The sequence below is a fragment of the Oncorhynchus kisutch genome, linkage group LG27 (genome assembly GCF_002021735.2).
Source record: "Oncorhynchus kisutch isolate 150728-3 linkage group LG27, Okis_V2, whole genome shotgun sequence".
Taxonomy (NCBI): domain Eukaryota; kingdom Metazoa; phylum Chordata; class Actinopteri; order Salmoniformes; family Salmonidae; genus Oncorhynchus; species Oncorhynchus kisutch.
The window spans coordinates 23,779,865-23,794,663 of record NC_034200.2 but is presented as its reverse complement, the minus strand read 5'-3'; the positions used below and the strand labels follow the sequence as shown (position 1 = coordinate 23,794,663).

The following is a 14,799-nucleotide window of genomic DNA, read 5'->3' as shown; positions in this document are numbered from 1 at the left end:
TGCTCGCACACGCTTTTTCAGTTCTGCCCGTCAGGGCTTTGTGATGGCCGCTCCAATACCTTGACTTTGTTGTCCTTATATTTTGCCACACCTTCGGAAGTATGCTTGGGGTCATTGTCCATTTGGAAGACCCATTTGCGACCAAACTTTAACTTCCAGTCTTGAGATCTTGCTTCAATGGATATAGATACTTTTGTACCCGTTTCCTCCAGTATCTTCACAAGGTCCTTTGCTGTCGTTCTGGGATTGATTTGCACTTTTTTTGATTTGCACTTTTCGTACGTTCATCTCTAAGAAACCGAACCCGTCTCCTTCCTGAGCGATATGACGGCTGCGTGGTCCCATGGTGTTTGTACTTGTGTACTATTGTTTGTACAGATGGATGATACCTTCGGGCGTTTGGAAATTGCTCCTAAGGATGAACCAGACTTGTGAAGGTCTACAATTCTTTTTCTGAGGTCTTGGCTGATTTCTTTTGTATTTCTCATGATGTCAAGCAAAGAGGCACCGAGTTTAAAGGTAGGCCTGGAAATACATCCACAGGTACACCTCCAATTGACTCAAATTATGTCAATTAGCTTTTCAGAAGCTTCTAAAGCCATGACATCATTTTCTGGAATTGTCCAAGCTGTTTAAAGGCATAGTCAGCTTAGTGTACGTAAACTTCTGGCCACTGGAATTGTGATACAGTGAATTATAAGTGAAATAATCTGTCTGTAAACAATTGTTGGAATAATTACTTGTGTCATGCACAAAGTAGATGTCCTAACCGACTTGCCGAAACTATAGTTTGTTAACAAGAAATTTGTGGAGTGGTTGAAAAAGGAGTTTAATGACTCCAACCTAAGTGTATGTAAACTTCCGACTTCATCTGTATGTATATATATGTACAGTGCAATTAGAAAGTATTTAGACCACTTGACTTTTTCCACATTTAGTAACGTTACAGCCTTATTCTAAAATGTCCTTATTTACATAAGTATTCAGACCCTTTGCTGTGAGACTCAAAATTAAGCTCAGGTGCATCCTGTTTCCATTGATCATCCTTGAGATGTTTCTACAACTTGATTGTAGTCCACCTGCGGTAAATTCAATTGATTGGACATGATTTGGTCCCATAGTTGAAAGTGGATGTCTGAGCAAAAACTAAGCCATGAGGTCAAATGAATTGTCCATAGAGCTCCGAGACAGGATTGTGTCGAGGCACAGATCTGGGGAAGGGTACCCAAATAGGTCTGCAGTATTGAAAGTCCCCAAGAACACAATGGCCTCCATCATTCTTAAATGGAAGAAGTTTGTAACCACCAAGACTCTTCCTAGAGCTGGCCGCCTGGCCAAACTGAGCAATCAAGGGAGAAGGGCCTTGGTCAGGGATGTGACCAAAAATCTCACTCTGATAGAGCTCCAGAGTTCCTCTGTGGAGATGGGAAAAAGTGCCAGAAGTACAACCATCTCTTCAGCACTCCATCAATCAGGCCTTTATGGTAGAGTGGCCAGACGGAAGCCACTCCTCAGTAAAAGGCACATGACAGCCCGCTTGGAGTTTGCCTAAAGGCCCCTAAAGACTTTTAGACCATGAGAAACAAGATCCTCTGGTCTGATGAAACCAAGATTTAATTATTTGGCCTGAATGACAAGCGTCACGTCTCACAACAGAGGTTGTGAATGGAGCATTGCTTTTCTTTCATGATGATTTCTAAAAATGAAATGTAAAAGCGTTGGCTGACCATTCCAGTGCTGTTAATGATGATAGATGCTCTAAATTACAGGGCTTTAGCACAAGATGATTGCACCTGCAGCCCGGCAGGCTTGCAGGGAATTGTTTAAGCTAAAACTCTGTACCTAAGCGAATACTCCATTCCCTATTTGATAAGAGCACCTGGATTTTAGCACTGTTGTAGCCCTTTCCTGCAGGCATTTGACCACATCGCTCTCTAGTGGCCTCATGGGTGGAATGATATTCATATTTTTCATGATTTCATGATTAATTTGATGATGTTTTAATTGTCCCAAAATCTGGTGTTTCTTCTGTGATGTATATAGAGTGTACAATTGGGATGAAAACTCAAAATGGAATACATTTTAACTCTATATCTGACAGAGTTGAAATGACAAGCCAGTAACCATGTGTGTGAGGTGTATACTTTTGGTTCAAAGTAGATTACCAAGAAACACTGTGTGACCCTGACTCAGCCCACTGCAGTGAAAGGTTAAGGTTCCACTACATTCCTCTACGAGTCAGAGCTTTGACACAAGCAGAACTTTCCCAAGGCTTCTACTTCTACAGTACATGATCGGGAAACGTGTTACCATATAATTCGAATGATTCATTCTATTTCTATGAGTGTTAACCCTAAGTTAGTTTCAGTTACAACATGGAAGGTCATGTTTAATGAGTTCATTACATTGTCTATATCTACAGTGACCTCCAAAAGTATTGGGACAGTGATACATTTTTAGTTGTTTTGGCTCTGTACTCCAGCACTTTAACCTCATAGTCATTGTATAATTTCAAATCCAAAAGTGCAGACTGTCAGCTTTAATTTGAGGGTTTTGTCATTCATATCGGGTGAACCGTTTAGAAATTGAATCATTTAATTGTAAATAGTTCCCCCATTTTAGGGGACCAAAAGTATTGGGGCAAATCACTTATATATGTATTAACGTAGTGAAAGTGTAGTATTTGGTCCCATATTCTTTGCACGCAATGATTACATCAAGCTTAATTTCTATTGGGCACAAAATAATCAAAAACACAACCAAAACAAACAACGAATGCATCCAACAAGTTTGTAGAGTCACCAGCTTGATGTAATCAATGCCTGCTAGGAATTTGGTACCAAATACTAAACTTTGGACTACTTTAATACACATAAGTGAATTTGTACCAATACTTTTGATCCCCAAAAATGCCGGGACTACGTACAAAAAGTTATTATTTACTTTTGGAGCTCACTCCACTGTATATTTATCAGCTCTTGCAGATGAGGCTGTATTCCACAGCTACGTTGATTTAGATGTTTTTCTTCATAAAGCATGGTTGCATGAAGCAGCCTAAAGCCATGCAAAATATCACCTACTGTACAGTACGTATGGGTTTAACCTGGATCACAACAGCTGCTTGCCATGTATATTAGCCACACACTGGCAAATCAAGGTGTTGAATGCCTCTCTTTCCATGTTAGATTTCTGTGAGCTATTTTGAGAGGGAAGAGGGGAATGGTTGATCGGCCCCATTTCCTCTGGAAGTTGACAACTGGGTTTCCAGCTTATTAATATTTGGCCTTCATCAACTGAGGAGGCGTTCTATCATTTCAATGTGTTTTTGTGGAGTATTGTAGCAATTTCTTGGAAGACTTTTCAAGTACACTTTTGATATGGATTCTCACAACTTCAGGCAAGACAGGACTGGTCTGGTCTGGACAAAAGTACTATGGTGTTGCAACTTGCAGAAACCTCTTTGATGCAGACTTACAAAGACTTTCTCAAAGTACATTACTGAAATAGCACAGGTTTAGACAATAGGAGTATACTTTATTGCACAAATCTCTTTGAGATTCACATGGTATTTAGAGCTAAAAATGCAAGCGGCAATTAGTGGCTCTTCCCTGTCTCCCTAGTGTATCCCTATCATGAGCTGGCATAGCACATTCCACTAAACTGTTCATGCTCAGCAGAATAGGTGTGTCTTGGAACACTGTCCATCTAATTTGAGGCAGTTAAACATTTCCTCTCAGATTGTTTAGCTGAATGAAGAATAATTATGTTAAAGGAAGTAGAGCTCAAAGATCTGGCTTTTCAGTAATTGTAAAATGTGTACTAAATTTGATAATTCATTGTGCGAGTGCACAAATGGCTAAAAACATCTATTTTCCCAAGTTGAATAGCACATTCTGATTCTCAATTAGAATTCAAATTAATCTTGTTAATTGTACATGGGGACTCACAGCATTCAACAGAGTAATTAGATTTCTCGACTGTGTTGCCGGAGGCAATCGAATAAAAAGCTGGAAAATGAAAAACAGCAAATACATTTGTCCCTCAGACAATGTATTCATATCATGGACACACTTCAGATTTAGAAACCGTTTTAGCCACACTTGATATACAGAGAGATAGCCAATTCCATCAATAACTAACATTATGGAAAATGGCTGATAAGAAAATAGGACATTGAATCAATTGTCCCTCATGTCTGACCTGATGTGAGACAGGCAGTTTGTCACATTAATTTCTAGTTAATGTTTTTATATTCACCCTGAAACAAACAGTCCCTTTACTGAACCTGAATTGAACAACTGACGTCTGGTTTTTGAAAGAATCCTTTTGAAAATAAGCTACTCTTCGTACTGAAGGGCTGTATTGTATTTTGAAAGCCTTACACATTCATTTCAAAGAAAGATGACCAAAAACAGTAACATTAAGCCAATACAAAACCGCAAAAACTGAAACAGCACAACACAATGCCAAAATAGAAACACCAGTCAGCAAAACTCATATTCTTGAAGGCAAAACATAAATTCAATACATAATGTGAAATTTGATTTTGGTTAGTGTAGAGTGTTGGAAATTACATCAAGTCATCTACACAAAGCCGGAGTGCCTCAGAACCCTACACCAATCTCTCACAAATCACATTTCAGTGCTTGAAAAATCTATAGTTGCCAGACATTTCACTCATTAATCATCTTCCCTTTATTTAGAAAATGCTCTTCTATATCAGAAATGTTTCAGATTTCTCTACCAGCAATATACCTCCTGACGTAATCATTTGTGACAATGTCTCATTTCTTATTTTATTGTCTTGACAGCTCTTGTTGCCTCCAGAATGAGCTGTTACCAGTTACAAGAGCCATAGGGGCCTGGATGGGCATAGTATGGTCCCTATAGGCTGTCAGTTCTGCCACCTCTCATGGCACCAAAAGTACAATGAGCCAACAGTAATGTTTCTTAAGGGAAAGCATCTATCATCCCAAAACACCTCCTGGGAGAGTATTTTCCTGTCTGGATATTATAAACATCCTTCCCGTTCTTTCCTATTTCATACCAAATGAAGGCCAATGAAAGAACAGTACCCAAGCTGCAAAAAGGGCTGCTTCTCTATCTTGTTTTAAAGTGGTTCATTATGTACAGACCACATGAAATACAATTGTATTTATTCATCAGACCATTATTTCAAAAGGATATCTATTGAGTTGCAAACCTCGTCTGTGAGAGAAACCTTGCAAGACACCACCAGCAGCAGAAGCTCTTTGTTTGACAATCACCATAGCTAGATTCTGCAGGGAATTTAAGCATCCTTCCCCCTGTGACCCTCACATTCAATTTATTCATAGGCATGGGGGCTCCTCGAAACTCAAATCACATATATCTTTACACATTTCACAGGCATAGTAAATGCATGCTATGTATACTGAACAAAAATATAAATGCAACGTGCAACAACTTCAAAGATTTTACTGAGTTACAGTTCATATAAGGAAATCAGTCAATTGAAATAAATTCATTATGCCCTAATCTATGGATTTCACATGACTGGGAATACAAATCTGCACCTGTGGGTCACTGATACCTTAAAAAAAAGGTAGGGACGTAGATCAGAAAACTAGTATCTGGTGTGACCACGATTTACCTCATGCAGTGCGACACATCTCCTTAGCATAGAGTTGATAAGGCTGTTGATTGTGGCCTGTGGAACGTTGTCCTATTCCTCTTCAATGGCTGTGTGAAGTGGCTGGATATTGGCGGGAACTGAGACATACTGTCGTACACGTCAATCCAGAGCATCCCAAACTTGCTCAATGCGTGATATGTCTGGATACTATGCAGGCCATGGAAGAACTGGGCCATTTTAAGGTTTCAGGAATTGTGTACAGATCCTTACGACATGGGGCTGTGCATTCTCATGCTGAAAGATGAGGTGATGGCGGTGGATGAATGGCACAATAATGGACCTCAGGATCTCGTCACGGTATCTCGCAAATTGCCATCGATAAAATGCAGTTGTGTTTGTTGTCTGTAGTTTATGCCTGCTCATACCATAACCCCACCGCCACCATGGGGCACTCTGTTCACAATGTTGACATCAGCAAAGCGCTCGCTTGCACGACCCCATACACGTGGTCTGCGGTTGTGAGGTCAGTTGGACGTACTGTCAAATTCTCTAAAACAACGTTGAAGGCAGCTTATGGTAGAGAAATGAACAAGCATTTCCCTACACTCGCAATAACCCAAGCTAACCATGTATATGTGACAAATAAAATGTGATTTGATTTGAACATTCAATTCCCTGGCAACAGCTCTGGTGGACATTCCTGCAGTCAGCATGCCAATGACACGCTCCCTCAAAACTTGTGACATTGTGTTGTGTGACAAAACTACACATTTTAGAGTGGCCTTTTATTGTCCCCAGAACAAAGTGTACCTGTGTAATGATCATGTTGTTTAACCAGCTTCTTGATATGCCACACCAGGTGGATGGATTATCTTGGAAAAGGAGAAATGCTCACTAACACGGATGTAAACAGAAATAAGCTTTTTGTGCGTATCTTTTATATTAGCTCATGAAACATGAGACCAACACTTTACATGTTGCGTTCATCAGTGTAGTTACCATATCAATGGCACTTACAGAATCTCCATGCACAACACTTGAACTTGGCAAACATGAAAGATTAAACAATGTTAGGCTTGCCTTTCAAATAGGACAAAGTCCCTTCACTCCAGAAAGTAACAGCAAGGATGACTGAATTTGCCTTGGCAGAAATATTTCAGTGAACCACCCGTAGGGCAGCTGTGACCAGGCAGAGAGGGGGAATAAAATCAGTCTTCCTCTATATAACCCAGTTGGTGTTCCCTATTCGTAATGGGCAGATTTACACACCTACGTTCCCTCTGGGTGTCCTTTAATGAGATCAGTTAACATATCAAAAGGCCTTGGCAGCACAAACGGCTTGTGGGGGAAACCAAATTTATGTCCATTGACGACTGAGGTGTTGGTCAGACAACAATGCGCTCTCACACACACAAACACAACACACACTGCTAGACAACCATTCAAACAGTACTGGCTATGCTCTCTGCCTGATTCAATCACAGATCTGAAGGCATTTTTCTGCATTTCAGTTCCTTGTCCTAGTCATTTCTAGCACTGTCCCAGAGCATGAAAGAGAAGCGTGATCCATCAAACTTCTGTCAAAAAACCTACACCTATCATGGCTAGCTATACTCAGAACATCTGCAATGAAAGCTATCATTTCAAGTTGTATGAGAAGAAAACGGTGACAGATTTCTGAATAAATTGGTTTCTAAAGAGACAAATATCTCTTTCTTACAGTAAAGAAATGCACCTACACCCCTTCAACATGCCCACACTCAAGTAGCATTAACATCACAGCAGAAAATATGTTGGCAGTAATCTGGTGCTACAATTTGACTCAGGTGAGTGTAGCACCATGGAGAGCATGCAGCAACAACAAAATAAAATGTCATGGAGGCTTTGTGATGGAGGAAAGTAAAATGCATGAATAAAATGCATGGAAGGGTCAGAGTAAAATATTGTAACGACCCTGGGTTTATAAGCGCGGAATCCGTACGAGCATGCTTTTGGGGCACAGTCGATAGCGCACTGGACTTCGGGCTAGAAGGTCGAGGGTTCGAGGCATGCTCCCTGCCTCAGTTTCATTACAATATATATTCTAAGCTGAGGAAAAATGTAAATTAATGGCTTATCAGAGAGAGTACATCACATTTGGTATTACATTTAAAATAAAGTTAATGATATTGAAAATAAATGTTGAAAAATAATTTGATGGGATGGAAGGGTCATAGTGGATCTTGATTGGTACAGTACAGCACATACAGTACAGCAACATTCAAACACGCACACTTTGCCTCTAGATTCTCACCTGTAGATCTTATAGCGTGTGGAGAATCCTTGCTGGAAGCGTTCTTTGAACTCTGTGTATTCCGGAGAACGGTGGAAAGGTCCCTTCTCAGACAGCAGCCAATCCAATTGGTCGCCACTCTGGTGTCCGGTGCTGGCAGCAGTGAGCGAGGGGTTGTTACTCTGCTGCCCCTCAGCCAGGGCCAGAACCCAGCCGAGGTGGCCCAGCACTGTCCACTGCCATACGAGCATCAACAGCAACCATCTAACAGCTGTGGCTCTTGGCCAACGCATCACCATCTTCCTGTTGGGCACCTGGGACCAGCATTCTTCAACTAATCCCTCCTGACCTGTGAAGGAAAAGAGAGAGAACATGTTTTAGGGCTCAATTCAGAGGACAACTTGAAATAATAGAAAAACACAGACACTACGCTTGACACTTGTATCACTTGCGTTGATTTAGTTTATGTATCCGCCTCACAGCCTTCGCTTTCCTTACGGATCAAATCAATTAAACACACATGCAGTAACTTTCTTTTCCATAGACAAAAACTTAATAGACTTGGCTAGACTTTCAATCTTAGCCTGTACTAACAACACTGTGAGAGCCTTTCTTTGGCTAGCGTTGGGAGGCTATACACCAAGGAATCAATTTAATAAAACACAATGTGTTCTTTTTTGCGGAAGCACTCTTTACCATGGTCAAAAACCTACTGCTAGGTGCAATCCACTCATAGGTATATGCTTTTAGTCGTGCTTTCAAGTTTGTGTGGGCGGACAAAATCACATGAAAACATAATTGTTAGGTATAAATAAGGACCTTGCTCTTGAAAAGAGGACCTAGCTTTACACCAAGTACAGATCTACTGTTGGTCTAAGTTGCCGTTGTTGGATTGTTCAGGCTGACAAAAGTAAGGACACACTCAATTATCCAAAGCTGTTATAACTAAATAAGAATTGCCATCATGTCTGAAGCGTCCTTAAAAAAAAGAGGGTGGTACGTTTTTGTTATTTATTAATAAGTTACTGTAGTGTTAAATCTGCAGTGCACAATCAAACATTTAGGCCCAAGAATAGAACAAGCTAGAACAAACTGTACAAGCGATATGGGACCAACAGTATTCCCTGTTGGTCTTCTATTTTGATAAATAACACAATGCAAATTAATTTGAGAGAGCAAAATGCATGTTTAGACAGTAAATAACCTTTCTTTAATTTACACTTGGAAAGGGGGATACCCAGTCAGTTGTACAACTAAATGCCTTCAACTGAAATGTGTCTTCTGCATTTAACCCAACCCCTCTGAATCAGAGAGAACCATGGGCTTGTTATGTTTTAATAGGCAATTATTTAGGTAATTTATCTCATTAATAATTATAATAGGCATCTAACTTGGAGAAAGTATGTAGGATCAAGCTTTGAAAAAGGGAACATCATCAACTCCACTTTATACTAGACAGTATAAAAGGTAAGACTTTACAAAAAGTTGCTCTTATACCTGTGTGGTAACGTTAGAATTACACGAGTCACAGCATTCTATTAGCAATGTTCATTTAGTAATGACTTTGGAGAGTAATTACATATAGTAAGTATAATGTGTCAATACTGCTCAGGAGTAATTGTTGATTTATTGTATCTCACATATAGATAAGCCTCCTAGTCCATGTTGTGCATGACATAGAACACAAACCACTATTATTCTGTGAAGTGAACACCTCACATCTTACAATTCACTCACTCTTGTTTTGCAATGTGAAAGATAAATCTGTCCGTACATAGTAAAATGTGATGTATTGTGATCCTGTCTTGAAGTGCCTGGCATTCCAAATGATCTGAATTCTATACATTATTTCAAAGGCTATGATGATACAAAATATACATTACGTAGAGAATTAATCACTATGAAATAATATTGAATACTTTATTTCACCTTTGTGCATCACAGTAGTTAATAATTCAAATACCTATCATCTGCCTGCCCACTCATCAAGATAGGGCCTGTCTAAAACAGTATCTCTCTTATTGCACACTGCACACTCCACTGGGGAATAAACCCTTTTGTGTCCCAAATGGTACCATATTTTGTATTTGGTGCACTTTTGACCAGGGCTCTATAGGGCTCTGATCGAAAGTAGTGTACTATATAGGGAATAGGATGCCATTTGGGAGAGATACGGTAAAGAGGAGAAGCTGTGTGGCAGCTGCTGCTGCTTTCACATTTCCTTTCATTCTGTATAATCCCTCCCTCCACCCCCCCCCCCCCCCTCCCTGTACCCCTGCATTGCCTGTATCCCATACAGCCAAGACTCTATTATAACTTTCCTTTTCACAGTTGGGCTTTGCAGTTGTAAACAGGAGATGAGATTTTAATGCTATTTCATCATGCTGAATCCAAGTGTAAATTCTACTTTAGCATAAATAAAATATGACTTGCAGTGTAGTTTTTCTCACACTATGAAAGTCTTTCCTATATGATGGTTGTCTTCTCATGAAGCTAGAGGGGAAAACGAGCCACAGCTGATTCATAAACAGTATAGTGCTGACTTTCCAATCTTGCTTGAAATTTGCCTTTCAAATGAGTCTATGTTCTAAAAGCAACACCTCTTGCTGAGATCTCCATCCCAGGGCTTATTGCTCCTCTCTTGAGGTTCTTCCTAATTATAAAATGCATAGAACATCCTAGAAATGCCAGTGAGACAATGGAGGAAAAACGGAATTTAGCCTTGACATTTAATGTTCATCTTGCATAATTCAGGTACCTTCCTATTTACCCTTTCTACCCATGAGAAAAACCAAGGAGAAGACACACGTCTTGAATTCAGTATGGTGGTACAAGGGCGGGTGGAATAGAAAACCATATTACCGCCTCTCACTTAGAAATAACATTTCAGACAAGTATGGTCTGGGGAACTGGGCACCTTTTGTGCCATTCACATTTGTAGCATTCACCAAGTTTTGCAGGTGGTTAATGTTCACAGTGGCCAACACCCCTAAATACCACACGCGCACACACTCACCTACACGTGCACGCACACTCAGACACACACACCTGCACATCGTCAATGACCATGCATTAGGAGAAAGCCTAAGAATGGTGTGTTTCTTCCCTGCTTTATACTGGATATCATAAGGCACAGTATCAGGCAGTATCAGTGGCTTAATGAGCACATAGTATATGCTATACCTGTAAGATCTACCCAGTAATGTGTGCATGGCAATGAGAGCAGCTGTGAGTCCTTATTGGGTCTGACTTAATAAGGTTTTGTTTGTGAGTGTTGGCAGACACCTGCCTCATGGCCAGGCCCAGCAGAGCAGGTGTAGTCCCATTACCAGAAGGCCAGATGTCCTCTTGAACTCAGGTACTCATACTCAGTGTTTTAACTACTCAGCAACCCCGCCAGCTGTCCCACAATATTTCTGTGTCACTGCATGCTGAGGGTGGATTGCTTTATGCAACAAAGTGAATGCATAGTACCAGGTTGGTGGGTTTGTATTATGACTCTATTATGAAAACTGTCAGCCAAGGCAGAACTTTCCATCAGTTCCAGCCTAGCAATTTGTTTAAGCGTGGTTTGATGAAAGGATGAGAGCAATTATGAGGAGTACACCTCCTACACTATGGTAAGCCAAACAGCTGTTATATATATTGGTTCCGCAAGATTTGTGTCCTTATGAGCCGAGCTGCACCGCACCGATAGCATCGTGATTCCAACCCAAAAGCTATAAGTACGTGTTTAAACAAGCGAGGTATCCCACTCATTCAAAGAGAATTAAAGGCAGACCAGGTCCCTGAGATGCACGTGTTTTCTTTTCCTCAAAAATACAAATCTACCATTGCCAAAAAAACTGCTGTGGGATGTCGTTTTTTTAATATCAGAGTTGCTGGTTGGATGTTGTTCCGTTTGTGTCATTCTTTAGTTTTTAAAAAAAAATCTTATATTTGTTGTGTAGTTAATATTTCAGCTTTTATTTTCTGTTTTTTTATTCGTTTTCTTCCTAGAAAGCACATTGCATTCCATGCCTAAAATGTGCTTTATAAATAAAGATGATTAAAGGTCGATCATCTTGCTCAGTAACTTCAATATGATAATAATTTATGAGCAGTTTCTTTCAAACCATGAAGATGATTCAAATCTCATCCTTCCAGTAAAGGTTTGCCCCCAGGTAACTGTCTTGCAAGATGTAAGATAAATATAAAAATAAAAGCCATAATCTTGAAAATGAAAAAGAGCCTTAATTAAAAACCTCAAGCATGCCAAGTTAATCAGCTAAAACAATTAGGAGGGCGTGAAAAAGCATTAATGTAAAAATTATCTGATTCTCAGCCACACCTCATTGTTCAGGGCACTTAAAAGTGAGATGCCTCACATATTTCAAACAGGAAAGCAGGTGCTTACCTATTAACTGCACATTAATAAAGAGTACATTCAGCATTACACAGGGCAGATGGTCTCCAGAGATAAGGCTTAAAAGCTAGCCAGAGAGGAGTCAAGCTAAATATCAATGTTAGATCTACATCGGGGTCTCCGACGGAGCCAAAGTTTAGCAAACAACCATATGGGCAATTAGGACCATCAGTACCACCAACATTTCTATAGCACTTGATAATTAAGACCAATCTGTCTTTAGGAGGTTTCATATTTTCCAGCTGTTTGATTTTAAGAAAATCCCAAAGTACTAAAGGATCGATGATATGTTATTGCTTCACCTGTCCATCTGCCGTCGTTTCTCCATAAACACAAAGCCACCTATAGTGTAATTGTCTATACATCACTCTGAAAATACATAGCCCAGATAATTACTCAAGCTGCTTACTGTGGGTAACACTGTCTCCATAAAATTCCATCTGCATATTGCAACTCTTTATTAGTTTGTTGACTAATCCGCCAATAGGTCCACAGTGACATGGGAGGTTGTGGAATTCCTGCCAAGAACAATACACACACATTTGGTAATTGAGAGCACAGCAGGGCCTCAGTTTGAATCGCCTCTGTAAACTTTAATTATATACAGTATCTACTGAAGTTTGGAAGGAAATATCCAAAGGTGGGATACATGTTTTAAAAACGTAAAACAGCAAAACATCAATCAAAAGCTAAATTCAATCGTAATGCATTTCACAATTTTCACAATGTGTAACATTTCCCATTTTCATGATGCAACTGTCAACCTGGTCTCATTAGTATGTTGAAAACATGTAACAAACCATATTGCCTGTCATCTATACATGTGATGTGCATTGTCATGGTAATTTATTTCAGTGGTAATAGCTAATCAAGGCCAATTGCAAGGCCACAATCATCTTGATTTAGAAAGACACTGATGTGGGTGTCAGTTGTGCTTATGCTGAATCCATTTCAGAAAAGCCATGAGCCATGGGTTGATGGCTGGCTTTGAAAGGGTTGATGGGACCTTATTTTCAAGAAAAGCCACGAGGAGCTCTTGTGCTTCTCTGTTGATATTTTCATTAAATATTCAGATAGTTTTATATAATGTATCAGCTTCATGTATATTTGAACTACCTTTTAGGGCACATCAATTCTATTTGATTCATGTGAGAGATGGCACAGTACCAGTCCCTTGTTCTGCAAAGGAGAAACCTAGCAGAACAGTTTGATTTATATTACGCATCTCATTTAAAACTTTACTTTACTTTACACTCCAGTCTTGTTGATTCTGAATGAGAAAATAGGGGAGATTTAAAAGGTTGGCTCTAAAGGTTAAAATGTAACACAAAAGCAGAAAGTACCCACAATGTGCCTTAAGGCTAGCAAGTACTGACTTGTGTGTGTGTGTGTGTGTGTGTGTGGCTTGTGGTCCTTGCGCTGGAGAGAATGCAGAAATGCAGAAATGTTCCTCTTTTCAATAAATCCATGACCATGAATCAGTGCCCACGGCTCATCAATGCCAGATAATTTGACAGATTTTTAAAGCCTGAAGCAATCTAGAGCCAGAAGTAAAAGTATATTAGAGTTACTCTATCATATAAAGATTTTTGGCTAATATTCCCAACTTTTCACTGTGAGGGGTGGATTGTTTTAAAGTAATATAATTGTGGTTGCTTTTGGAGCTGATTTATATATTTTTTGTATTTGTTATGGATCCCCTCTTGCGGGTTTGGCAAAATTAAGTTATAAATTATATATACGTTTTATACAATTTCAAAAATCATACATTCATAACAGTTTTCACCACACACTAAGTGTGTGGCCTCAGGCCTCTACTCCACTACCACATATCTACAGCACAAAATCCAAGTGTATGTGTGTGTATGCATGTGTCTGCGCCTATGTTTGTGTTGCTTCACAGTCCATGCTGTTCTATAAGGTGTATTTTTATACGTTTTTTAAATCTGATTCTACTGCTTGCATCAGTTACCTGATGTGGAATAGAGTTCCATGTGGTTATGGATCTATGTAGTACTGTGCTCCTCCCATAGTCTGTTCTGGACTGTAAAAGAGACCTCTGGTGGCATGTCTTGTGTATGCATGGGTGTCTGAGCTGTGTGCTAGTCGTTTAAACAGGCCGCTCTGTGCTTTCAACATGTACCTCTCACAAATACAAGTAGTGATGAAGTCAATCTCTCCTCCACTTTGAGCCAAGAGAGATTGACATGCATATTATTAATGGTCGCTCTCTGTGTACATCCAAGGGACAGTTGTGCTGCCCTGTTCTGAGCCAATTGCAATTGCAAGTCCCTCTTTGTGGCACCTGACGACACGACTGAACAGTAGTCCAGGTGTGACAAAACTAGAGCCCGTAGGACCTGCCTTGTTGATAGTAATGTTAAGAACATAGAGCTGTTAAGAACGTAGAGCAATGCTTTATTATGGAAAGACTTCTCTCCATCTTACCAACTGTTGTATCAATATGTTTTGACCACAACAGTTTACAATCCAGGGTTACTCCAAGCA

At 39.8% G+C, this 14,799-nt stretch overlaps 1 protein-coding gene across 1 annotated transcript in view; it reads right to left on the bottom strand.

Annotated features, from left to right (window-relative positions):
- LOC109872386 (bone morphogenetic protein/retinoic acid inducible neural-specific 2) overlaps window positions 1–14,799 on the bottom strand; it is a 121,255-nt gene that overhangs the window by 67,522 nt on the left and 38,934 nt on the right. Inside the window, exon 2 of the mRNA XM_020463594.2 lies at window positions 7,908–8,235. Coding sequence (XP_020319183.1) covers window positions 7,908–8,185 — 278 coding nt within the window. The 5' untranslated portion in view covers window positions 8,186–8,235. The remainder of the gene's footprint in view (window positions 1–7,907; window positions 8,236–14,799) is intronic.